Source organism: Crocodylus siamensis, chromosome 2 (assembly GCF_052110815.1).
Source record: "Crocodylus siamensis isolate JL-2025a chromosome 2, ASM5211081v1, whole genome shotgun sequence".
Lineage (NCBI taxonomy): Eukaryota > Metazoa > Chordata > Crocodylia > Crocodylidae > Crocodylus > Crocodylus siamensis.
In genome coordinates, this window is record NC_143396.1 from 225,926,164 (window position 1) to 225,953,559 (window position 27,396).

The following is a 27,396-nucleotide window of genomic DNA, read 5'->3' on the forward strand; positions in this document are numbered from 1 at the left end:
CTGATTCTGTTCCTCTGTGCAGAGTAGGGGCCTGTATTTCTGTGGGCTCTGGGGAGGGGGATTCCCAGGAAGCTGTGGAGTTCAGTCATATTTCCTCATGTGTCCTTTTGTTTGGTCTATCAACCTATACAAAAAGTGGGTCAATATTGGGTTTAATTTCTCCCATTTCCCCTGCTTTGAGCCCAATAATTTCTGTTTGGCTAACGTATAACTGCAAAACAGGAATCCAGTCCTGACTTGAAGATATCAAGACATAAATAATCTATTTCCCTTCCAATTACTAATCACCCAATTAACAATTCTAACCTAATTTCATATTTGAATTTGTCTGCCTTCAGCATCCAGGTTCCTGTTATGCCTTTCTCTATTAAAGAGTTCTTTGCTATCTAGCATTTTCTCCCTGTGAAACTACTTACACACTCCAATCAAGCCATCTCTCAATCTTCTTTTGTGGTAAATTAAACAAATCAAGCCCCTTTAGTCTCTCATTGTAAAGCATTTTCTCTAACCCTCAACTAATTTTTATGGCTTTTTCCTGCACCCTAATTTTTCAGCTTCCAGATTAAAATGTGAACCCTTGAATTGGAGGCAAGACTCCATTATTGATCTTACTGGGGCCAGAACCAGAGATAAAATCACTTCCCTGTTCCTACTCATTACCCCCATGTTTATATGTCTGAGCATCACAGTGACTCTTTTTACTGAACGCTGCAGTGGGAGCTGAGGTTGGGATGCTTGTTCACCATACCCCCTAAACCCTTTTCAAAGTAAAAGCCTTCTAGTCACAGAATGAGGGTCTGGGTCCTATGACCTATATTCCTTCTTCCTAGTATAACTTTGCATCACTTGGTTGTTCTAAAGTCCATTTTGTTCAATGGACCTAGCTTACCAAGTGATCCAGATTGCTCTGTATGCCTGACCTGTTCTCCTCATTATTTACCGCTGTGCCAACATTTGCAAATTTTATCAACAGTGATTTTACATCTACTTCCAGACCACTGATGACAATGTAGAATAATGTCTGGCTTAGTACGGATCCCTGCAAAACACCATTAGAGACAGCTCCCACGTAATGATGATTCCCTGCTGACAACTACTAAAGGAGATTTGTTGAGTAGTCCATTCTTAATTCATTTAACATGTACTTTATTCTTAGAGAATTAAATGAATACACATAGGGACCAATGAAAGTGATGGTACAGAAAGTACTGTTGAATGCACGAAGTACAAACTCTGAAAAAATCTATTTTTCCTTCCTATATCTTTCAGCTGTAGCAATCCTACAGTTTATCTGCAACTTTAACAGCTAAACAATTTCAGACTGAACTACAATTAAAACTTGCATTGGCCCTTTCAACTTCCAAGGCATTTCAGATTGCTTGAGCATGAATGATACGAAAGAAATGAAAATTATGAGTATAAAGAAATCTGTCTTTGTCTGCTTAAATTAGATTATTTGACAGGGAAAATGTGCAAATCATGAAAATCATTCTGCTCCTTCCTTCATTTTTTTAATGTCCCGTGTAAAACAAAATGCTCCAGACTTCTGCCTTGACCTTAGTCAAAATAGTCGGTTTTACAATGTGTTCTACATGGCCCAGCTGAGCAGTGGATTTACACGCATATTAGTACCAGTGCCAGCTGTGGAAAAAGCGATGATTTATTAAACAAATGGAAGCAACAAAGCTGGCCAGGTGTATAAAAACATGTAAGCGTGTTTGAGGAATGCACAGACAATGGGGGAAGTGTAAAGGCTGATCACTCCTGTGGCACGTCTCAAAACACACGATGAATGAAACCAATGATAGACAGGAGAGATTAGAATCTTGGTATAAATTACACATACAAATTACGGCCATTGCTGCAGTCTGAAAAAATGTCAATACCGACAGTGTTCCTTTGTGAAATAAACTAAATCTTACACAGCTTAGGGCTACAGCATTTACTAAGCTAAGTTAGGGGGAAGGAAAAATAGACTTTGCACGAATCTATTCATATGAAATCATAACTCAACAGCATCACTAGAGGTGGGCGGGTAGAGTACCAGCTCCAGGGCGTCAAGTTAGATGGGGTGCCAGAATGACAGCCCTGAGAGCAGGCACTGCCTCCGCAACAGCCCATATCTGCAGAGCTTGCCACTGTAGCAGCTGCATCACTGTGTTAAAAAGTAAGCACTTGGCACCCTCAAATGAAGTGCCAAAATTCCTAGGTATGCCTCTGTCATAACTTGATAATCTCTCTACTCAACATTTTCATACTGAGTCATGATCTTATGTAACATTATATGAAAAAGGTTGTTGTCTTGGCACTTTGTGCCCAAAAACTTATCTAATATCTCTTCCAACTATACAATTGGCCCAATAAAAGACGTCATCCCCCCCACTCACTGCATTGTCTTGTAGGATGAGATCCAAGAAGTGGTAAACTTTAAGTGGAAGTCTTGGGATTCTAAAGACTTACGTATATAAAGTTCTATCACAAGAATAAAAATTATCAAAATCTTCATGTCAGTGGAAGGTTTGCACACATCAGATACTCAAATTCAAATGGGACTCCACAGCGACAACTGTGTAAAATAATGCCATTAGGAGAGTGAGACTGTAAAATCAGATCCTTCACCTCTGGCATTACATAATAACATAAGCAACCTTTTAATAGCTTTTGGCATTTTGCTGTTACTGTCTTTAATAACAGGCATTCTAATAATCCTCCATGTCATTCTACATACAAAATTCCAAGATTTTTTAGTAGCCATAATTTAGAGAGAAGGATTTTTTAGGGTGACATTTTTTTTTACTGGAGCAACCATACTAACTATACATTTGATCCCATAAAAGCCATCACCAAAATAAATCCTTGCTTCTCTCATATTTCCTGGACCATAGCAGCTACATCACTCCAATACTAGCCATATTTTAGACTGACACAGGAATAGTATTAAAAAAATGCAACAGGAGCCAGGAAGATGGAAATAACTCTACTAAAGGAGATATGACCAAGGAATCAAAGACAATTTTATCAGCTGGGCCAGAGAATTAAACAAAATGCTTACCAAAGGTGCTGCTGGATTCCATAGACCTGCTGGATTCTCTAAAATTTCAGGACAGTGAGCATGTCTACACGTGCTTTTAGTCTAATGTGCATTAAGGCGATTTAGGCATGCATCCATTAATGTGGGTGTACAGACCAACTTGGGGATAACCTTGGGACTAAAGTTAGTCCCAAGTCAATGAACACACACTGTGTTCATGAGCATTAGTGCATCTACATATTCACTACTGCAATTTAACTATCCATGCATAAATCTGATACCTACATAAAGTACCTACAAATTTAGGCTCAAATAGTCTTAAATCGCCATTTTTAAGGCATTTGCCCTTAATGTACCTTAAATCAGGCCAACGTGCATTAAATGTGCTTGTGTAGACATGCCCAGCAAGTAGTAAGATTGCCTGGCACCTTGCAAGTCACGGTCCACACTGAAGTTTTACTTCTGTGTATATTTCTAATGTATCTGTATGATGATACTATACTTGCATTGCTAAGACAGACCCCAAACTGATCTGAATCCATCTTAATTTATGATAGCATACATATCTATTGGCAATCCACACTTTATAAAAATAGCCCTCTCTTCATAACAACCAAAATGACATATGAGATCTGCATGACTTGAACTTTGGGAGAAAATTGGATTTGGGACAGATTCTGTGGTTTGAGGCTCATCTACATTTTAGATTAAAACAAAAATTAGGAATGTTTTAGCCACTACTTTCCAGCAAGAATGAGCTTCACAAGAATAACCTGGAATCATTTTTAGCATTTCGTTATGCCACCTTTATTTTATTACCATTGATTTCCTCACAAAAGTCAATGCAATTATGGCTGTTTAAATATTGTCCTTCAGCCATCTACTTAAGCTTGGCAGGGAGAAAGTGCAGCATATCAAAACACATACAGTTCGTTTTGAGGTTGTGTGTTAAGTTAAAAGGATAGAGACTGTTCTTTTCATTGCACTGTGGTTCTTTCACATAAATAAATCAGAGAAGAGTTACAATACATAGGTGGAAGTGCACAAGACAAAAGGCTCCCAGAAGGCAAACAGAACTGTGCATTAATGCACTTGTAAATTATGAATTTCCAACTGGGATTTTTCATTGATACTCAGAGAATGAAGCTTTCTGCTCCTGAACATCACAGGACAAAAGTTATTTGTTAGCAGCATGATGCCCTAAATTTATTTCCATTTTTTTTAATTTAATATTTCCTGGGATAGGAAAACCTCTGTGTGAGATTTCATATATCAGAAGCATAAAAGAACAGGTATTATCATCACAGAGAAAATTCACCATGTAGTGATTTGATATTAAAGTCCAGTCATATGAACATCTAAGTAGCAGACTTGCAGGCACAATCAAATCTTTAACATATAATAGAAATTTCACTTGCAAATAACATCAGGATGAAAAAGAGATCCAAATAACTTTCCCCCTTTCACCTCCCTTCAGAGCACAGAAAGGCCCATTGTCGAGTAAATTAAAAACTGAATCTAATTCATTTGATAAAAAACTTATAAAAATTGTCTAAAATACTTTTCCTACAGATCAGTTTCATAATGTTACGGTCTGATATTTTGCAAAGGATTGGACCTGAAAATCTTTTATCCCTGGAAAGGTGTGGGAATAGTGTATTTCCTCTCACAGGGAACAACACACTGATTTCCAGTTCTCAAGATGTATGCAATTTTGGACATTAAACCTGTCACTGGCTGAGGCCCCCAATTCAAAGTAGTGTAATTCTAGAAGGAAATGGAGGCAAAAATCCTCTATGTAGTTTTTTAGGGATGGGAAGAGGGAATAGGAGCTGTTTGCAAGCTGCAGGGGCTTGGAAAGCCACAGTAGTAATGGATGGATCAGTCAGTGGTTTCAGTAGGAAGCTAACATGGTTTTGCAATTATCACATGGAGCTCACTGCAACATTCATAGTGTAAATGTTCACATACACACACACACACAAAGTTCAGTACTAACTCTACTTTTGTACACCAGTAACAGAAACAGCCAACTTCCATTTGCAGGGCTGTATTTGGCAACAGGACATCAAAGCAGGACTGTGTTTAAGGAGAAACACTGAATGTTCAGAATCTTTTCCGCAAAACTCTGGTTTTACAGGAGCACAGAGATCAAAGGCAGATGGTTGATCTAATTTTAGTTATGGGCAGACATGTCCCACCATAAGCCAGGGTAGTCAAGACAAGGCTATGAATCCTAAGAAAAAAAAGCATAGAGAACCTCATATTCAGATTCCAGTGTGGTACTCTTTTTGAGTTTTGCTTCCAAATCTGGATCCATCTGTAAGACAAAAAAGAAAGATACCCCAAATGTTATTTTTTTTTTATAAAATACATTCAAATGTTAAAGAAACAAAATCTCTTTTAAAAAGAAGAACTCTCCCCTTTGCCCCCCTGTGCAAAAAACCCCCAACAAATGAAATGCTGACTGACCCTTGAGATCTCTCTTCTCAGACAAAAACTGGAAGAAGAATCAGTTCCTGCATTATCAACTCAGATAAAGTGGTGATGGGTGTAGTGTAACAACAGCCAGAACAATTCAGAATAAAGTTCAACAGATTCCAGCTCTTGCTATACAACCAGGAAAGAAAACTGTAAATTAGAAAGCTCCTCGCTGGGAATGCTCTGGCTTCAGCCCCCCAATGTTTAAAATCTAAACATTTTCAGACCAATTTCCTGTTTAATCTCAGTCAAGAGAAAGAAAAAACACTAGGTTACCATATTAAGGTTTATAGTGGTCAAGAAGGGTGTGCTCTGAAGATAAATGCGGTGCATTTTGGTCTGCAAAGCCAAAACTTTGGTGAGATTTGAATTTTTTTTTTGTTCATTTTGTTACAGGTAGAAATCAACAGAAACTTGTTGCATTTGCCTAGTTTTGACCTCAAACCCAGTAAAACTGGTGATAGCAGCTAGCAGATAGTGGAATCTGGGCACTCAAAAACAAATCAAAGAACATGAACTCCAGCAAACCATAGCAGTTAAATTTTGCATCACTCAAGCCCATGGAGAAAGCTACATGCATTCTTCCCCTGCAAAAGTAGAATGGTAACAATGGCTGGAGAGTAGAAGAAGAAATGAAAAGCAGTTGGCATTCCCCATGGTCAGAGTACCCCTGGGAGAAAAACCATTTTCCTTCCCCAAACACGTACTATTCAGTTGCATTCTTTAGTCTGATCAATTAAATAGCACACAATTATATCAGAGACCATATTTTCTACCCATCTATTTTTAATCCTTAAAATACATTAACATAAATGGCCTGGGTGCTTAAGAGGACTGGTACTGTGTTGAGTCTTTCATTTATAGAGCTGTAGTCCAAAAGTGATCCAGTTCATATCAAAAGCAGTTATTCCCAAGTAACTGTTTAGCAACCTGTATGAAAACAGCTAGTTAACCTAATTCAATTTCTAGGGGTCACATGTCCACAATCACCATTAGCTTTGAATGCTTTCCTTGTAGTCAGTGCTACAAAACTAAAAATAAATTCCCACCAGTTAGAAAAGAAGTCTCAGCAATGTATGACTTGGTTTCATGTCTTGCCCCACCGTAAATACACTATGGCTACTTGTAGATATTTAAAAAAGCCCAAAAAACACATTTTACTTGAAGAAGCAATGCATTACTTTAACCCAGCTTTGCGGTGTCTACAGACTGGGCGCTTCAGCAGGGCTTATTGGTGCTTTAACTTAACAGCTGAGTCAATCAGTTATTAAAGACACCAAAAAAGCCCTACTACAGCACCCCATCTATACAGATGTTGGGTGAGCTGGCCAACACACTGCCTCATCTGGGCATGTGCTGGGCTTGGCACGGAAGTATGCTGAGTTTAAAGTAAAGCTCCATTTTGTTTTGTTTTGTTTTATTTTTTAACATCTACAAGCAGCCTATGTGACCATGGGCAAGTCTAGGTTTCAACTCTTCAAAGGTGCATAGGTTCTTAACTGCCATCGAAATCACTGGGAGTTGAGCCTTCAAACCAAGGAATTTATTGTAAAGCACCTAGAAGAGAACAAGGTGATCACTGCAGGGATCCTGGTTTTCTCCGATTTAAAAAAATCCCCAATTTTTGGTTGAAAAAAAGTAACCCCAAATCCACATTTTTCTGTGATTAAAATGAAACACCACTAATACGTAGATACCTTTATATTAGTGTTTCATTTAAATCATGGAAAAATGTGAATGTGGGGGGTTCCTTTTTTTTTTAACCAAAAATTGGCAATTTTTTAAAAATCAGACAAAACCAGGATCCCTGGTGATACGGAACATGGATTTATTCACCAAGAGTAAGTCATGCTTGGTGCTGAATAGAGAGGATCTGGGCCTCAGTTCCCCATCTATAAAATAGGTATCGCCTGAAGGAGGGGGGCCAGGCTGGATGAGGGCGTGGGGAGCAGAGGTGCAGGGCTGGAGGCTGAGCTCCATCCACACGGCCCCCCCATCATTCTTGATGGACAATTTGCTACTTTGTCTATATCTTCCTTGAAGCATGGTGGCCAAATCTGGACAAAGTTATCCAGGTGAGGGCTCACTAAAGCAGAAGAATCACTTTGTCTGACTTATAAGTGACAGTCCTGTTAATACAATCCACTGTGCTATTTATTTTTCTTTGCAGCAAAAGTATGCTGCTGACTCATATTCAGATTATCATCCACTATAAATCCTATCATCCACTATAAATCCAGGGTCTTTTTCTACAGTACTGCAGTCTAGCTAATTGTTTGTCAGTCTGTATTTGTCCATATGATTATTCCACCTTCAGTGCAGGCCTTTTTGTTTGTCTTCACTGATTAACAGGATCAGGTCACACCTCTCAGGGAAACTGCCAGTGTCAAGACCCCAAAGACTCAAACCTGAATCTTCCATTTTCATAGGACGATGTCTGGGCTGTAGCACCAAGTGACCTGGGGGAACCAATAGAAACCACAAACCCTTGATGGGAGGGCTACAAAATCGTTCCCCTACTTCCCCTGGGGGCTTATCCCAGCACCAGGGGGTACAGGCCTTGCTACATGGGGCCCTCCTGACTTGCTCCTGCTTTGGCCCCCTGTACCTAGTTCCCACCTTGGACCCCCTGGCCTGACCAACAGCTTGTGGACGTCTAGGTTTGCACCTTTTACTCCTGAATCCTGAGACCCTACATCCAGGTTATGCTTCTGATACTCAGGCTATCTTCAGACTCAGGCAGAAATGACTGTGTCAGAAACATTCAGTTCACATTTTAAGGTTCTCCTTGCAATCATAAGAGCCAAGAACATAATGTTTTAATAATACAGCAACGTCAGGAAAAAGAGAAATTATGGGGATATGTTCTCTGTTTCATATCTGCATTATGAACAAGGCTGTGATTCAGATCGGAGGAGAGGGGTTTGGGGACTTCAGTGCTGTTAACAGTACATCCTTTACCATTGCTAAATTGTTTTTCATTTTTTATCATTTTTAAATTTAGAAGTCACCCTTATTGATTGTCAGACTGATCGTCCTAACAGGTAACATGAAACTGCACATGTCCAAGGATATGGTTCAAAGTTTTCCTCTTGTGCCTTATCTAGAGATGTAATGGGATATTCAGCTGCACCTGCAGTGTTTTCCTTCTGAGTCCCACAAAGCTGTATCCCATATGAAACATAACTCCGTCCTATATGAAGGATAGTCACAAGGTTTTACAAAGACATTGGAGGAACTGACCTGATACCATGAACTGAAAGAATGTCATCAATATGCAGACAATGCCTCGTTCTACATCTTCACGTCAGATGTAAACAGTACCCTCTCCCTATAATACTAACACTTAGCGCAGATCAATACTTGGATGAAGTGCAGCTGGCTAATACTTAACCCAGGAGTGACAGAAGTGGCACACACAAGAGGAGGAAAGTACTCTGAGGAACTTCTGTTTTCAATAATATTCCCTTTGCATAAATCCCTTTGATTATAAGGTCAGTGTACAACCTGCAGGGCACAGTCCCCTGCACATCTCAATTCCTAAAGGTGTTCAGAGAGCCAGTGCTGTGAAAAATACCTGTTACCACCTGTAAATGACCACAAGAATGGTTCCCTTCCTCTCAGAGACAGCGCTAACCACAGAAACATGGTTATTTGTGACCTTAAGGCTAGGGACAGAAGTTATACATAAACTGGTTTAAGTGAGCAGAAACTGGTTTAAACCTGTAACATACCATAAGTTCACTGCACATAAACCAGTTTCAAAATGGCTGAAACCGATTTGAGATAAACCTGGTTGAATGTAGTATCAGCCTGAACTGATTTGACTCAAATTATGAATGTCTGTCCCAGACCCCTTCCTGGTTTAAGTTAAACCAGAGTCCCCTAGCATCCCAGCATGTTCTGCAGCCCTTGGCTGGGCTGGGCTAGCCCTGTCTCTCTGCTCCCAAGCCAGACTCACTGCTGCAGAGGCAGGGGCAGGGGCAGGGGTAGGGGCAGAGGCATGGCCAGGTGCTGGCTGACATGGCCCCCCTGAGGTGAAGGGGGCAATGAGGAGGCTTATTCTCTCCTCTGCCCCCAGGGGACTGCAGCCGGGGTCTGCTAGCCCCGACTGCTGCCTCCGCTGATTGCTCCCTGCATGGGACAAGTGGCGGAATAAGTCCCCTCCCTGCCTCCTTCATCAGATGCCAGAGGGAAGGGGGAAATAAACCCTTTTCTGCCCCATTTGCCTAAGGGGGCTGTGCCAACCAGCCTCTAGCTGTGTCCTTGCTCCTGCCACTGCAGCAGTAAGGGCGGAGCACCAGACAGACCCTGGCTCATGTTCGTTCTGGTGGGACAGGGAGGGGGGAATTAAACCCCCTCCCTGGCCAGTTCACTCCAGGCTACTGCTGCACTAGGGCCACGCTCTCCAGGCCCTGCAGCCAAGGGCTGCTCTAGTGCCTCCTGGCTTCTGGCCTGAGCCACTGTATTTCCAGAGTCAAAAGCAAATGTCTGTTCACTGGCAAATTGGTTCAATCTACGCAGGTTAGACTAACCCACAAAAATTAAATAAGTTCAGGCTCCAGCTTTTTTAATGTCTGTCCCTAGCCTAAGACTGCAGCTCATTACAGCTGGGTATTAGACCAAGCCTAAAAAAAAGAAAAAGTGTAAAGTGGTACAAAATGCAGCAGCTCAATCTGCCTAGCATCATTTTTTGAATTGGTTCCTTATCAGAGTGAAATTCAAGGGCTGTGTCCTGACATTCAAAGTTTTCAGTGGTATTTGCCTTAGCTATCAGAGACATAGGCCATGTGTATACAAAACAAGGGGCGTGCATGCATGACACTTTGAAGTGGGTTAAATATTTCTGCACCACTTTAATGGTGGTCGGTGTTTGCATGCCTCGGCGGCGTACTGCACATTAATTCCAGTCGCTGTAGGAAATTTGGGGGCACAACGCACCTGAAATTACTTGGGGCGCAGCAAACTAAAACTCCTCCCCCACAGATCAAAGCACCGGACTCTGTGCAGCTCTGTGGTTCTGCAGCAAGCCCTACAGGCAGCCTGACAGCAGCCCAGGAAAGCAGGCTTTACCCAAGAAAAGCAGTGAGCCTGATTCCACCCCCCATCCCCGGAGCTTGCCTGCCTGCCTGAGCTGCGTGGGGGCCACGCGCTTCCCTCCAGGACGACCCGAGCCAGGTGCCTGAGGGCAGGTGCCACCAGCAGGTGGTCCACTTCTGCCACACAGGAAAGCACCAGGGACCACTTCACCTGCCAGCAGCTCATCCTCTCCTCCCCACCAGACAGGCAGGTAAGTCAGCGGGGTGTGTGCATGACACGGGGGTTTAATCAGCCCTAAACTGAAGTGGTGTTTTTTAAAACCCACTGCTTCAACATAGGGCTCCTGTTTCATCTACACATGCCTATAATGACCATGTCCTCCAATGACAGCTGAGTTACACTAGAATGGGATGGCCAACCTGCAGCACACATGCCACAAGTAGCATGAGTAGCCTCTGTGTGTGTCACGCAGAAGGCTGGGGAGGGAGCAGGGAACATAATGACGGATAGGGCAGGAAGCAGAAACAGAACAGATCAGGCAGGGAGTTCAGGGCAGAAAGCAGAAAACAGCAACAGATTGGGCAAGGAGAATAGGGCAGGGAGCAGAAAGCAGAGCAACAAATTAGGCAGGAGGTCTAGCATTCTCACAATAGCATTCTACAATGTCTGTATATAGTACTGAAAGGAGAAATAAACTGCTATTTTTCTAGCTTCTCCTCCAGATGGAGGAGAGGGGCAATCTGCTTGCTTTGTTGCTCCTTCCTGTAATTGGAAAGCACTCAGATAACATGGCACTGAATACTATGCAAGTAAATCAACATTTTTATTTTGCCACAGGTGGAACATAAATATAAGTTTATTTTTGTTTCAACAGTTAAAAGAAAAACATTTCTATATCCCCCTTTTTTCAAGATTTAGTCTACTAATTTCTAGGATGCCTACCCACTGCATGGTGTTCACATGGCTAAGCTTGTGTGAGCTCAGGGGAAACATGCAGTGGAGCTGCTGTTGCTACTGCTCCTCCTTCTCCCCTCCAGGCCCTTCTGTCCTCAGCCCACTTCCCTGTGTATTAATTCCCCTCCACTGCTGTAAGGAGAAGGGAGGGGAGAGGCGCATCCAAGCCTGAGACGCAGAAGTCCTGCACATTTCTAAGTAACTAAGCTCTATACAGCACTGATGACCAAAATGAGCCTGGGCTGTTGAAGAAGCCAGTTGAAATTGCTCAAGCAGATATTATTTTGTTAATTCACACTGACAGGTGCACAAAAATGCTTCTTTACTAGAAACAACAAATTTTATTCAGTAAATGACAGGGGTGGTTGGCTAGATGCTGTTTAAGCGCAGACTGCGTGCAGCTTCTGAAGAGCTCATGACACTTGGCAGCTCTATGCATGGGAGATAGAGGAATCCAGGCTTTCAAATGCTTTAATCTCGGCAAGATGTCCCAACAATGCCAATAAAGTAAATATTCTCTTTTTTCCTTTTTAGTCTTCTACATGCTTACCTAACCCAAAAAAATTGAGGTATACTTGACTTCAGCAATTCTGTCCATGTTAACCTAAGGTGGCAAGACTTTGGGTTTCAGCATAAGATCCAGTCAGAAAAGTTAAACTAGGTTCCTCTCAGAACAAATACAGCAGGCAAAGGAAGAAGTCTTTTACAAAACTTCTATCCCATAACACCAAGCATCAATACCTCACCTTGCAACATTACAGAAAGGAAGGGGAAAAAACAGTGATCATATTTTTGCTCTAGTGAAGGTTCACATAGCATTAGTACAGCAGTTGGTACAATTATCAATGGCATAACAGCCATACTCAAATGTTGTGAGAGACTGCATACAAGAAACAAGAACAGAACAACACCAGGATCCAAGCAACAGGCCAGTTAACAGGGGAGTTTGAACAGACTCCTGGCTTGGGAGAGAAGCAAAAGGTTTTGTTTTCTGTGAGAGAGATTTGTGAGTGCTAGTGAGTGATGTGCCTGCTTGGTTTTGACCTTATGGTCTGAGTTCAGTTTGATCACCATTTTGGAGCAGCGAGCAATGAATTGTTCCCAGCTGTTGAGCCTAGTAGTTGAATCAAGTGGCAACGCATAGAGAGGAGGCGGAGGGGGGCACGTGCCCCCCTGAGACTGGCTCGCCAGCTGGGGGGTGGGGGCACTGAGAGAAGTGGTGCCCTTGCTGCTAGGCTGCAGAACTGCCAGTACCACCCCTTGTCTCCCCCCCGAGGCTGGCGCCAGAGCCGGGGAGTGCGGGCGCTAAGAGAAGCACTGGCAGCACTTCTGGTTTTGCTGCTGGCAGGGTCAGCGATCAGCTGCTGCAGTACGTCCCCTGCCCCCAGTTGGCAACCAGCTGCTGGTGCCCCCCAAGACTCAGGAGACACCAGTCGCCCATGCAGCTGATAGTGGTGTGAACAAGGAGACTGCTTGCCTGGGCAGAAAGGCTAAGATGACCAAATCTGACTGACACAAGATGTGAGTGGCGCTGGGAGAGTTTGCAGGTGGTTTGCCCCAGCTGCATTTTAGCACTTCGTCACTGTGAGCTTGCTTAGCAACCTCAGGTAAGGAGAAAAGGAGGTATTTCTAGGATCCAGCAGTGAAACAGCTGGAAGTCAAAACACCAACGGCATCACTTCCAGCTCCTCCTCTTCCTGTACCTCTGTAGTTTGGAGGAGCTCACTGACCTACAAAACTCCACCCAGGTTCTGGCTTGGCTTTGTGGGGAATATGGCCTGCACATTCCTGCCAAAGGCAGCTAGGAGGGACAGTGTTGAAGGTATGAGGGGTGCCTTCTGATAGATTCTCTTAGGCACCAGGTAAGGAAGCTGCACAAGGAGGTGACTAGGCTGAAAAGCACCCATGAACATGACAACTTAGTTACTATGATATGCAAGAAAACCTCCAAGTCTGTGCCAGAGAGCCAGCCAGAGAAGCTGTTAAAAAGTAAGAGAAGTAGGGCTTCAGAAAAAGAACCTACTCCTTTGGTAAAAGAGGACAAGTCATGCCTCTCCACAGTTAAGAGGACTGAGACTGCTGCCACCAAGATAGCGATAGTTGTTGGTGTCTTTGGTGTCTTTCTTCTGCAGGGCACAGAAGCATCCATCTACTGGCTGGACCTGTTGCCTCAGGAGGTCTGCTACCTGCCAGGAGCCCAAGTCCAAGATGTTTTGGAAGGGTTGCCAAGACTCGCTCAGCCCTCTGACTAGTGCCCTTATGTTGCTAACCCATGTGAACATTAACTATACTGACAGGGGTGACCCTGGGTGGATCAAAAGTGACTAAATGGCTCTGGGTACAAAGGTGAAGGGGACAGGGGCTCAGATCAAGTTTCTGTTAATCCTTCCAGTCCAGGGTAAAAACCCACGCAGGAAGAGATGCATCCTGGGGATCAACATTTGGCTATAGACCACCAAACCAAGGCAGGAAGTGGATGAGATTTTTCTTCAAGCAATAAACTGAAATATCTGCATCAAAGGACTTGCTGATGTAGGGCTTTAATAACTACGGCATCTGCTCAGAATGTAATGCAAGAGCATATAGGCAGTCCAACCTTTCTGGAGTGTGTTAGGCATAACATTGTGCTACAGGCAGTAGAGAAGTCAACTATGGAGGAAGTTCTTCTCAGTTTGCTACTCTCTTGGTATGGAACAAATGCACAAATATAGACTGAAGAACAACTGGCTAGGCTGCAGAATTGCAGAGATGGACATAGGGGTTATAGTGGAGTATAAAAAGAAAATGAATCAGCAGTGTGCTCTTGCTGAAAAACGGACAAATAGCATATGGGGTTGTATTAAGAGAACTCAGCTTGCTGGTCAAGGAAGTGATTTTCTGTTCTATTCTGTATATTTTGTTTCCAGACTGGGCAAATCTGATATGGAATTAATGAAATAAACTAAGAGTAGGTCAGTGGTTCTTACCCTTATGAGACTCAAGGCACCCTTTGGAAAAGTCAGCTCTTTGTTTTTATTCATTTTCTGATTATGGAAAAATAACAGAGCAATTCTTCCATTGCAACGAACTCAGGCAGACCACAGCTCAGAAAGTTTGTAATGCTACAGATTCCTATTTGAAATCTCTAAGTTTATCTTGTGAACCATGTTTGCACACCTAACAGTGCCAATGGTACATGGTGTCCCATGGCAAATTTGGCAGGATCTCAAGGCGCTTAAGTGCTGTGGCACCCTGGTTAAGAATAACTGGGTTAGGTCCTTGGCTCCATCCTTTCAGCACCTGGCTGAGAAAAGCCATATGCACCAAGGTGGTTTTATGCCACTTTTGCTCTCTTCATCCCAGGATTGTCCAGCAAACTTTTTGGGAGGCTGCTCTGATTACAGTAGCTGGGATAACAGGTTCCAAAGGGCTGTTCTGCCACTTAGGGATTGTCAGAAGGCAGAAACACCACAGACATATCCCATGCACTATTGCTTAGGTGGGATGGTTGAGAGGAAAATCAACTTTAGTTTGTTTTTGGCAACCTTCTGGATCATGTATGCATGAGAGGTTCCCCAGGCCTTCAATGCATATGCCTAGGCAGGAGGGATTTTTTTGGATTTTTTTGAGGAGTGGAGGCTGCCCAGAACTTCCATCCCTGCTTTAGGTTACCGAGACAAAATCCAAAGGTGTGACTGAGTCCAGACATTTGGTGTCCCCATGGCTGTATTTATATAAGCATCTGGGAATTGAACCCAGGTCTCCGGTGTGGCAGACAAGGATTCTATCAATGAACGACGGGGTACTCTGAAAAATCAACTATGCCTACTTTAAAGGAGGATTCTTTCAAGCTGGGCAAATCCTCAAAGAGTTTCTTTAAGATCCTGTAAAGTGCAGGCTCTGACCCTAAATACAGTATTTAAAGATATAATTATTTTTGCTTGTATATCTTTTCTTTGTCTGTAGCCTTAACTACATGTTAAAGACCTTACTGAGAAAATGGTGAACTTTAGATATGATTATCTGAGAGGCTCCAAAAATGGCTGCGTATAGTCTGAATCTTGTTAGTGCACACGCCCCTTTTTCAAGAAGTTGTACGTTATTTCTTTTGGGATAAATTTATTTTAAAATGTCTGTTCACAGATAAGACCTGTTCAAATTATGAACATTATTTGCCAGGAATGGCACAGGCTCATTCCAACTATTTAAGTACAAAAAATACTGAAAGATGCGATACTTAAGAGCAACATATTTATCTGGAATACCACTTCCTTCCCTATCGTTTCATTTTTTTTTCAAGTTTATTTTCCCAAATCTCCTAGCAGCAATTCTGGGAAAATGTTTCAAGGGCATTTAGGTGTCTAAGGAAGAAAGAGTTCAAAAATGCTTAAAAATCACTGAGAGTGTGTTTGAAAAATCTCAGTAAGCAGTTATCTGCATCTTTTTGTATCCAAATACACATAAAAATTTGGTCTCCACAATCTAGCTTCAAGTTTTTGCTTGGCTGTTGCAAATGGAGCAAGCTGATAAATCCCCTTCTAACAGCCAGGATTTTAGTGGTGGTAAAAGGTTGTCATTCAAGGACAATGTGGACCATTTCTTTGCTTGCAGCCCCTGTCAGCCCAGGGATGCCAGCAACATGCTGCCACTAAGACAACTGGCTTCTTTACATACTTTCATATCAAGGGAAATTTTTGTTTGTGACACCAAACTGTTTGGCATAGGTACAAACCTAAATCTGCTGCCACAAAAAACACTCCCTTGCTGACAATTTTATGTTATTCATCAGTGACCATAGTGGCTCATTTTGGTCTAGTAATACATAATAGGGCTGTGTGAAGCTTCGGGTGCTGATTCAATTCGCAGGAGATTCGGCTCGATTCGGCAGCCGAACCCGAAACATATCAGGAGACCAATTAAAAGGTCCAAATCGATTCAGAAAAGATTCAGAGAACTTCAGAGATTCGGGCAGTCCCCGCTGGCTGCTGCAGGGAGCTAGACCTTGACTCCATGCTGGTAAGTAGGGGGTGGGGGGGATGACCATGGGGGAACCCCTGCCAGGCCCCATTCCCTGCCTGCTCCCCCAGCCTCCCTGAGCGCCTCCTGAACCCCGCCCGCTCTCCCAGCCTGTCCCATGGCTGCCCCGCCTGCCCCAGCTCCTGGCTCTTCAAAAAAAAAAAAAAAGGCCCAGTGGCTTTTGCAGTGGCCTTGGAGCTTCTGGGGGCTTGTGGCAGAGCCCCCCATGCAGCGCAGGGCACCAGAGATCACTCCACTGCCTGGCAGCATCCAGTGAATCTGTACTTTTTTTTTCTTTTTTTTGAAGAACAAGGAGCTGGGGCAGACAGGGCTGTCATGGGGGGGGGCTGACAGCCCTGTCCACCCCAGAAAGTGGACGGGGATGACGTGGGGCACCGGGGATCACCCCCCCCCCCCGCATGGCAGCAACTGGTGCATGCCAGGCCTTTTTTTCCCCAAAGAGCCGGGAGCTGGGGTTGGGCGGGGGATGGGTCTGATTCAGAAATTCAGCCGATATGGCGGCGTCCGAATCAGATTTGGCTGAATCGATTCAGGACAGTGATTCAAATCACCAAATCGAATCACTGTCCCCTGAATCAGCCGAATCCGAAGCAAATACTAGCTGCTTCGCGCAGGCGTAATAAATAACATAGCCCTAGACAGATGACTGAAATTTGTGAATCCACTAAATTTTCCCCAAGAGCTATGACCTAAATAGCTTTCCAAAATCTTTTCATACTGGATGCAGGAATCCAAAGCAAACTGGCAGCTCAGTCCTATTTATCATTTAAAAAGGAGGGAGACTTTTTTCCCTTCTAATTTTCAGAGTAGCATCCCAGTCATCAACAATAAACACAGGCCTGGAACTGTGGTTTTCAGAACATACTTTCATAGAAGCAGTGCTCTCTTCTAGGAATAACTGTAGCAATTTATCTGAGAGGTACTATTTTAAGTCAAGGGTCCAGGGATAGACTAGACTTTAGTACAGTTTGGGGGTAAGGCTAAAGTCCCACCAGTACCACAAAATGAAACTATGTCAGATGATTACTATGCTGTAACCAGCTCCTTTAACACAAATAGCCATAATCTAGACCAGACCTCAGCCTGGTAAACTAGTTCATTTTGCACCCAGAGATTGGCAAGCACTGTTCAAATATCTGTACTTCAAAACTACGGTTTGCAAACCTTTCTTTTCAACAAACATTTCCAGAAGTTTGGCAGAAGGTGTTTCTGTCCTAAAACTAGTGATTTAGTTACTTTTCCTAAAATATAATCCCTATTTCCCAGATCAGACTTAAGAGGACCAAGCTCTCCGAAACGATATTTCAAAGCCAAAACTCCATGAGCTTTACTATATCTTGTTCTTATGGTATTTTCAGTGATACAGAAGAAGCAACTTGCTGTGCATTTCTGGGCTCTTTTCCCTGCATTTTTGCCCCTTCAAATTCACTTGTCTCCCTTGCAGACAGTGTATTACCTCACTGGGGTAGACAGAACGGGCCATGTGCATCACATTTTCTCAAGATTGTGGTGTTAAACATCTTGAGAAAAGCACAAGTTGCTCAGCCTGCCTCTTTTGGTAAGAGACCTGGAGTTCTTTCAGATTATTTCAATATAGAGAAAGTATAAGCTGAAACATGTGGTTTACTTGGGGCCAAAAAGTGGACTGCTGTTCAACTATAGCAAGGAGTTTACTCTGGAACTCTGCTGCTGCAGAATTTGCTGACTCGGGTATGATAAAAGCAGTGAGGAGGGTGAGATAGGAGTGGAACAAAATAAGCACCTTAATACTAAAAGGCAATTTCTTAAGTAAAGCCTTTTTATTATGCTGTACCTATCCTTTTACAAACTACTTAAATAGCCTGAAGTACAGTATTTATACTACAAGCCCACAGGGTATCAGGTCAGAAAAGAGAAACAGTATCTAAGGCAGTGTTTTAAAACTTCCTCTTTTCTCTCCCTCTCTTCTCAAAGTGGGTATAATTTATGAAAAGTTCATTGATGTTTCGTTCTAAAAGATTTTATGTCCTTAAATACCAACCTTGCCATATCAGTTTTATTTGCAGTCACTCCCTGTTGATCTAAACAAACCTCTTTAAAAATTCTTTTACCTATTTTTCCTGTGAATTTTGTGTCTGACAATTGCAGGATTGTTTTCTATACATTTCTAATCTGCCCATCATGCTGGTATGTGGTTAACACTGCTAGAACATTTGACTGGAGAACAACCTACATAACGTCCAGTTCCACTTTGAAAACTGAATGCAAAACTATCTGTTCAGAGTCATATCTAACTATTAATGACAAAATGTTAAAGTCTGTACTCCTGTTAAAAGCTGCAGAGTAAATGCAAATAAAAGCAAACTAAAATTCCGTTTCTTCTTGTACATCAGCAGCAAAATTATTTCTAATGGAGAAAAATATCTTGTTGTCTGTAAAATGAACACATTTGATGCAGAAAAGATTGGAAGCAACAGGAAACAGAGAGTCCTTTGGGTGCCATTCGTCCAAAATAATTTTGCAGAATTTTACAAGATTTAATGGTAAAATATGTATTTTAGTTCCTGGCTACTACTAAAGCATACAGTGCAAGTCCAGGGTGAGTACAGAGTGCAAACACTGCTCAGGCCAAGTACAGATATTCAGTTTCTACCCAGAGAATTGCCATTCTCCCAGTAGAAAACAGAAGTGTACAGAGGTTCATGCCTTTTCTCCCAGAGCAAAAGTGGCCCCTCCAAGAGAAAAATAACATGGGAACAACCAGGGTTAAATCCCCTCTGGGAGAGTTTCTCCTGGGAGACTGAATGTCTGCACACTTTCCCCCTGCTTAACTCTTCCTGAGGCCTAGGAGTTGATCTGAGGGCAAAGACTCCTATGTTTTCTTAAGAATGGGGTCAGCTGAATCTGGAAAGGTGTGTGCAGCAACCTCACCCCCCTAGATGGAGTTCCAGGAAGAAGTGAATAACTACATATGGACTACACGTCAGCTTTTCACTCCCTGGCTAGGGACAGACTTTCAAAAAGCCTGAGCCTGAACTGATTCAAGATGTGCAGGTTAATCTAACCTGACTAGGTTAATCAGTTCTGTAACCAGACAGACATCCCAGAACTACAGGTAAAAGCCCGCAATGGCCCAGGATAGAAGCCAGGAAGACATCCCTCCTTTCCTTCCACAGCAGGGAGCTGAGAGGGTGTGGTCGGGCTCCACAGGAGCTCTGATTAGCCCAGCAGGGAATTATCACCCAATTAAGAAAACAACAAAGGGAAATTACCAGCTACTTGTTGATTCTACCTGTTGATTCAGCACGGACTGTAGCCAGCATGTGGTCTGCTAGCTAATACATAGGCACCTCCTCATCAAGGCAGAGGGAAGAGGGGGGGATTCATGTTTACCAGGGAGTGGTGAGGGGAGGAGGGAAGCAGCCCACAGTCTTTGGAGCTCCATTCAATGCAGAGGGGAGGGGCCAGCCCTGCTGTGGAGCAGAGAGCCCTGCCCAGCCCACAAAGCATGCCGGGATGCTGGGGATGTCTGGTTTATTTTAAACCAGCAAGGGGTCTGGGACAGACATTGCATAAACTGGCTTGAGTCAAATCAGTTAAGTATGATACTACATTCAACCCGGTTTATCTCAAACTGGTTTCAGCCATGGTTTCAGCCATTTTGAAACTGGTTTATGTGCACTGAACATCTGTTCTGTTACAGGTTTAAACCAGTTTCTGATTACTTAATTCAGTTTACGTGTAATGTCTGTCCCTAGCCTCTTTGTTCCTATACAGAGCTGTGGCAGAATTGTCTCCTTGTGCCAAGGGAGAGAAACCTAAAGACTTTTCTAATTAACACTGGTAAAAACAGTCCCAGAAAGTTTAAAAAAAACTTTAAAAAAATTCTTATTATTCAGTTTTCTGAACCAGGAAATTTTAACTTCCTTAAAAAGGAAGTTATTTTGTTTTCAAAGAATAGATACCTTAAAATAGTAATTTTCTGTGACACGCTGAAACACATAACAAAAATAGTTGCTAGAGCAATGTTCAGTTTGCTGGCTGAACCAACATATTACATTTTAAAAAACAGTTTTAGTTTGATGCAAAGTTAACATTATAAAAATTTTCCAGTTCTCTCAGCCAAACCAAAAAAGATTTTTAAAAAAGGGAGACCTGAAACATACAGTTCTATTGGTATACCTTTTTAAATTGAAATAAAACAAAGCAAATAAAAATGTCCTGTAAACACTGAAGAAATATTGCCTACAGGCTGATGAATGTGGTTTCGCTTACTGCAGTTTTGCTGTAGCACTCATTAAAAATACCTACCTGGTTTCACTTAGTGCTCAGCAGTTTTGTTATAATGCTCAGCGCAGCAGGATGGGGAGAAACAGCGGTGGCATCGAGTGAAGTGGTGAGTGGCAGTCGGCAGGGCCGAGGGTGGGGTAGCAGGAGCCCAGGGTCCACTCCTGCACATGGTGCTGTAGCAGGCGGAGAGAAGTGGCGGGGAGAAACAGCGGACAGGGCAGTGTAAGCATGGAGCCTGGGCCAGTGGGGCCCAGGGCAGGGTGGCAGGAGCCCGTTGTCTGCTCTGGCATGTGGTGCTGGAGCAACCGGCAGGCGGGGAGGAGTGACAGTGGCGGCAAGAAGGGGAGGCTGGGGGCGTAAGCATGGGGCCTGGGCTGGTGCCCAGGGCCAGGGCTGGCAGGAGTTCAGAGCCTGGGCCAATGCAAGCCAATGCTCAAGGATACGTGTTCAGTGTCCTCCGCCCCAGGCCACAGTGGAGCCCAGTCTGCGGAGCACCTCCGTCCCCAGGTTGTAGTCCGTGACCCATTCTGCTCTGGTCACGCATTCACCTGCCAGAGCCCTGCTACTCACTGTTAATCCCTGGGCGGGTGGTTCCCCAACTCAGGCCCTGCAGGTGGGGCAGCTGAGGCAGCGTACAGGTGCACTGGTGGCCAGCGGGTGCGGGCTGGCAGGGGCCATCGTGCTGGTGGAACAATGAGGCCAGGAGGAGTCGATGCCTTCCCTGGCAGAGCCCGACAGTGCCTTGCCAGGGGTGGCAGGAACGCAGGAAACAATTATATTTTTTTACATTAAATTCTATGGAAAAATGGGTTTCGCTAACGCTGTTTCGCTTAGTGGTCAGTTTTTCCAGAACCAATTAAGAGCGCTAAGCGAGGGTTGCCAGTACTCTGAATTTTCTTTGAATTGTGAACATATGCTAAATTCAATCTGAATTCAATAAATGGCTCCATTTGGCTCAAAACTGTATTTTTTTAAAATCAATTAATTTGCCAAAAAAAAATCCAGTTATAATTCTGCCTTCCTAAATTAGTATGTGTTTCAAGAATTAGACATTTTGTAAAAGGTGCTCACTTTTCTCCTGTTATAAAAATAAGAAAACTCACAATCTACCAAGTTAACTGCACAATGTCTATGTAAAAATGGCTTCTATACTGACATCTAGTGAAGTTTTTCAGTAACAGAAAAAAAAAAATCACCATTTTTCCAATACTTAGTATTAACATAAAGCTTTCTGTCTTCAAAGTGTTTCTATATTACAAACCTGTTATGACACCTAATTAGTTAATGTGGAACCTAATTAGTTAATTCATGAAATGTTGCATTTTTATAGTCCTTTGTGCTTTTTAAATTGAAGTATAATTCCCTTACCAAAGTTATGCCTGTATTTTGAATACTATTTTTTAAATTAAAATAATGTTTATATTATGAATATCTAAAACAATCTGATGGGAATAGTGGATCTATCTAAAAGGAACAGATTAGAGTTAAATAATTTAAATTCACATAGTAAAAATTCCAACTTCTCCACATATTACCAGTAGGTATTCTGATTAATTGGATCATGCTTGGATTGTGCAGTTTTGTTTTGTTTTTTAAACTGATGTATATAAGAATGAAAGGAAAATAATACAAAGAAACAAATATCATGCTTACAGTATTTTAAAAAATGGTAATATTACAGCACACAATATTACAACACAACAGAAGAGCCCTGCTGGGAGCTGATCCTCCCTATGCTTGCCACCACATTACCTGCAAGCACAAAATCCCAATATTCCTAACTAACTTCTCTTGAATTCAGTGGGAGTTTTGAACCAAAAAAGGACTTCACTCAAAAGCCTTAAATATCTATGGGGCATTCTGAATCCTCTTCACCCTCTTGGGGATTAAAAGTGGAAGGATATGGTAGAAAGAGTTGCTGCTAGGGGCTCCACCCCATCACCACCATCCACCCTCAATGAAAAGAGAAGACATGTTCCACAGTGTTTCAGCCTCTCCAGGCCACTTACTAGGGAGGTGAGATGTGACACTGCACCAGCCACCAAAAAATCAGCTTCAAGACTCTTTAATATCATGAAAGAGAAGTAACATTTTTACATCTTATCAAAAAGAAGCAATTTAGCATTGCCTGACATCTCATGCCAGGGCAGTGGTTCAACATGGACCTCAGGGGGAACGTGTCACCTACTGAATCATCAGTGAAGCTGTAAATGCCTGGTATACTGACAGATACTTGAAGACAGACCATTCTGTTTTCACCTCTCATTTGCCATTATGTTTTCAATGACTTTCAGTTCTGCTTTTTCATATTTCTGCAGTATTTCAGCCAACCACAGAACCCAAATGAGAACCCAGTCTACTTGAGAGCCATTCCAACCCCCAAGGAACAAGGAGCAGTCAGGAAAGGTCAATAAGACACCAATCACTCTTAAAAACAGTTGACACTCTAGAGATTGGTACACTAGCTCTCTATTTAGAGCCCTTATACTTTTGAACACTGAGGGCTACTTTCTGGTATCTGCTGCTGTTGTCACTGGTCGGCCAAATGAGGTATTCTGGTGAAGGTTCCAGTGTGTGAGGACAGACTAAGAACAAGAAGTGCTTGAGGGAGGCCAAATAAAATGTTACTGAATATTCCATTATGCTTGGGCAAAAGTTTATTTGGAGGTAAACTGCATGCTAGTGGTTCATTTCAAATGCAATGGGAAAATACTAGTAATTTTGGAAATATATCATGATTACAAGCAACCAGGTATGACTGCTCATATCGTATACAATTTAATCAAGGATACAAAACTTAACTTTGTTTGAGATTAGTTAGCTACTAAACTTTAGGATTGCAATTTTAGATTTGGGTGGAAATGACGTACCTAAGTCCTTCTGGCTCTAGCCACAAAGCCTGTATTTATTCTGGGGCTGTTTCCTATCTGAAGAGAGAATACTTCTGTATCTTACAAGGGCTTACAATATTTCATCCAACAATATTGATAAAGCTCTCTGACAACTATGCATGGAAGATGGAAGAAAAATTGTCATTATGTGTAATAACCTCTACTTACAGCAGAACTTGCACAGATGTTTTATGAAGGCAAGCCCTAGACTCATCGTAAATATGAGAGAGAGAATCAATGAAGGGCATTATTAGGACAAGCCTGAAGATTGTTATGTAGGACCTTCAGTCATATGCAAAATGATTAACAACATATTCTAAATTAAATGACAAAAAATACATTGGCACAGCCTTAAAATGTTAATGTTTCCTTTCATACCTGCGAAAACAACATATGGCCAAGTTAAGGTTTACTCAACCCCCTTAACTCTAGCCCACATTACAATCAATTTTTTTTTATATATATATATATATATTTTTTATATATACACACACACACACACCTGCAGGATTATCATATACCCGTTTAATTACAGGGCTATGGTCCAGAATGACTGCATCTATTTTAGGTATTGATAAGAAACTTTAGTCTTTTCATTTATGTATCAAAGTTTCATTCCAGTTTTAATAGACCTGACCAGGTGGTTCTGACTCATATTTTCCTCTCTTCACTGGTGTTCTTTTCCACTTATATGCACATGCCCCTGCAAGAAAAATACTTCCACTGCAGCATCCATTAGTAGTCAAGCTTGGCACACACAAATACCACAAGAACAGAAAGAAAACAAAATCCTTTGTCCAAACTGTCCTGTAGTGCCTCAGCCCCTGTACCTACTTCATGGGGGCAATGGCCAATGAGTCCACATACACTTGACACCAAAACTCCCTTTTGTAGCAGAAAAAGAGTGCTGGCTTCCCAAAGAGTCCCTGAATCCTATCCCCACCAGCATGGTTTCGGGGGCGTTGGGGGGGGAGGAAGAGTGAGGAACAAATGGTATTTGGGGGAGTTAATGTACTACAACTTGTAGGACACTGCCTTGGCTGACCTATAATCTGCTACGCTCATAGCATGGAAAATTTATGAAAGAAGTATCCAGAGAGAAAGTGAGTTTGCCATTTGAGGCCACTAAAAGCAAGGAAAATGGGTTGGAGGTTGCAGTAGCAGCAGGACCCAGTGGAAAAATGTCACTCCAGCATTAGTAGCTGGGCCCCAGACTCCTTAAAGAAGAGGGAGGGAGTAAATAAAGCTTTCCATCCACACAGTCTTTTTTAGATAGAACCGAATCATAACAGCTAATGTTTAAACACCCGGTAGTACTAACATACAGCCTACCAAAAAACCTCCTTTCATCCCATACCAGGTTGGAAGCCTAAAATGACTAATTTGCAAGATTTAGACTCATGGTCAAAATGAGGTAATGGGGTCCAATCTCCTTCTGCCAATAGAAGCTCAGATAGTTTAAGGGCACCAGGTTCCCTCCCATTACGATCAAGACTTTTGTACTTTGTATCCCTCTACTTAAAATCTTTTACCAAACAGGCCATGTAATGCTCAAAAACAAAGTCTGTTTTAATCCAGTAAAATGCTTCTCTCATTAAATCCAAATGAATGTCTGACAAAGCTTTGGGTTTTTTATAGCACTCATAAATTTATGCTTCTCACAAGCCTTTTAAAGCACCAAACAACATTTTTTTTCAATTTTTGGATGACTTGGAGCCAAGCTCATTAATGAATTTAGTCTCTGAAAATCAACTTACAGAAGGAAATTAGCTAAAGTTTGTCTTCATTAGACTTGAGACTCAGGCTAACCTGACCTGCTTAAGGAGAAGAAAAAAAAAAAGAACAGTAATCATCATCAATCCCCTGCCACACAGCTTTACTGTGATTAGCTTGCTGAAAACCAATTAAATACATAAAGCTTGCCTAGATGAGAAGACTTAATTATTCTTCAAATTTCAGTGACAGACATTTCAGTGACTCTATGTTCCCTTGCTGACAAATTTAAAAAGCAGATATCTTCCTTAAAAACATACACTTGCACACAAAGGAGTTTAATTCAAACAAAAATGCAGAGAATCCTTTTAAATTACCTACTATAAAATTATGGGATGGACAAGAATGCAAAATTCCCTTCTAAAATCTCAATGTGCTTGAGAGAAGAAAACAACAGATAATGGATTAATTCAAAGAGCTTCTCTACTTCTATCTCTCTATTTTTCATCAACAGTAGTTTGCTGATTGTTCCCTCAAAAGAATATTGAATGTTCAGTAACACTGAATATATCAATAAAGTGTAGATTTAGTCAAGCGCTAACTGAATCTTTGTTATGATTGTGTTATTAGAGCTATGCATGGGGAATGTGAAAATATTATCCTATTTAATTTTAATGAATCTACATTGGTGAAGAAGTATGGCCTCTGTAAACTCCAGAAGGTAGACCTAGACCCCTGGGAGCCAGAGAGGGGCCACAGAACCCAGAAGACTACTGACTGCAAGGGAAGGGAAAAATAAAGCAGGAATGGAAGAAGTGTATAAGGTCAATAGCTTCAAAGAATCAAGTTATAGAATGTGAACTTCAACAATCAATACTAAACATCCACTTACACCCTGTAGTACATAAAACTCCTAGAGGCAAGGGAATCATTCAAGATGTTGGCCACACAAGATTTGCCCACAATATGATGTGGTTTCTAAGATGTGGATATCTATCCATTGGGAAGAGCAACAACAAATTTATAGCAGTTTTCAATCACTGATCTAAAAGACAAAAAGTTCCCACATACTATTATCATCCAATGAGCTAGTCCAATTGTATAAATTTGTCATAACCCATTGGTACGATAATATAATTCATTAGGTTACTAAATGTGTAGATGAGAAACATCTGCAGCCAGATTCTTGTACCTTCTGTAATTTCATTTCACATAAAAATGTGCAACGTGCCTTTTCTAACACACCTGAAGTTCTGAAAGCAAGCAAACAAGCAAAGATGGCATGGAGAAAGTTAGTTATAGCTAGCACTACAGCTAGGAATCCTCCTGTCGGCAGAAAAACCTAAATGTTTACAAAACACTGATGCACTCTAACATATTTCACACCTCAATAACTTGCTGACATTCTAAAACTCCACAACTGGGTGGGAGGGGGGAGGAATGTTTTATGCGGCATTGTTGAGAATCTGTAATTAGAAATGTGATATCTTATCTTTATTTCCATATTTTCTTTATAGAAAAGCCAATAAAATTATGGAGGCATTACAAAAGAATATGTAGGAAATGCACATACTTTTCCAAAAAGTAAACATGAAACACTAACTTATATGCAGCACTAAGGCTGTGTGAAACAGCATCATTGTGCTTTGACATCCGTTTTGACAGAACAGTGTTTCATTTCAAGATTCATTTCATTTTGAAAGCACTGTTCATTTCGTTTTGTCGAAACTCTTTGGCTGTTTCGATGCTGTTTTGATGTTTCACCTGTAGCCAGCGCCAGGAAGATCGGTGGTGCCACTGGCCCCAGGCAGAAGCACCAGTCTCCTGTGATCTGAGAGGCAGATCAGGACCTGCACCTCCAAGAGCAGTCCAGCATAGCCCTCACAGCCTTCCTGGGGGTGCAGGTGAGCCTCTGATCTGCTGCCGGATGGCTGGGGCCAAAGGCAGCACCGATCTTTCCGGCATGGGCTACGCCCAGCCAACAGCACCGGCCTCCTGTCA

At 42.1% G+C, this 27,396-nt stretch overlaps 1 protein-coding gene across 1 annotated transcript in view; it reads right to left on the bottom strand.

The window, feature by feature from the left end:
* Window positions 1–27,396, bottom strand: part of COX16 (cytochrome c oxidase assembly factor COX16) — an 81,449-nt gene that overhangs the window by 16,905 nt on the left and 37,148 nt on the right. Inside the window, exon 3 of the mRNA XM_090033252.1 lies at window positions 5,292–5,351. Coding sequence (XP_089889378.1) covers window positions 5,292–5,351 — 60 coding nt within the window. The remainder of the gene's footprint in view (window positions 1–5,291; window positions 5,352–27,396) is intronic.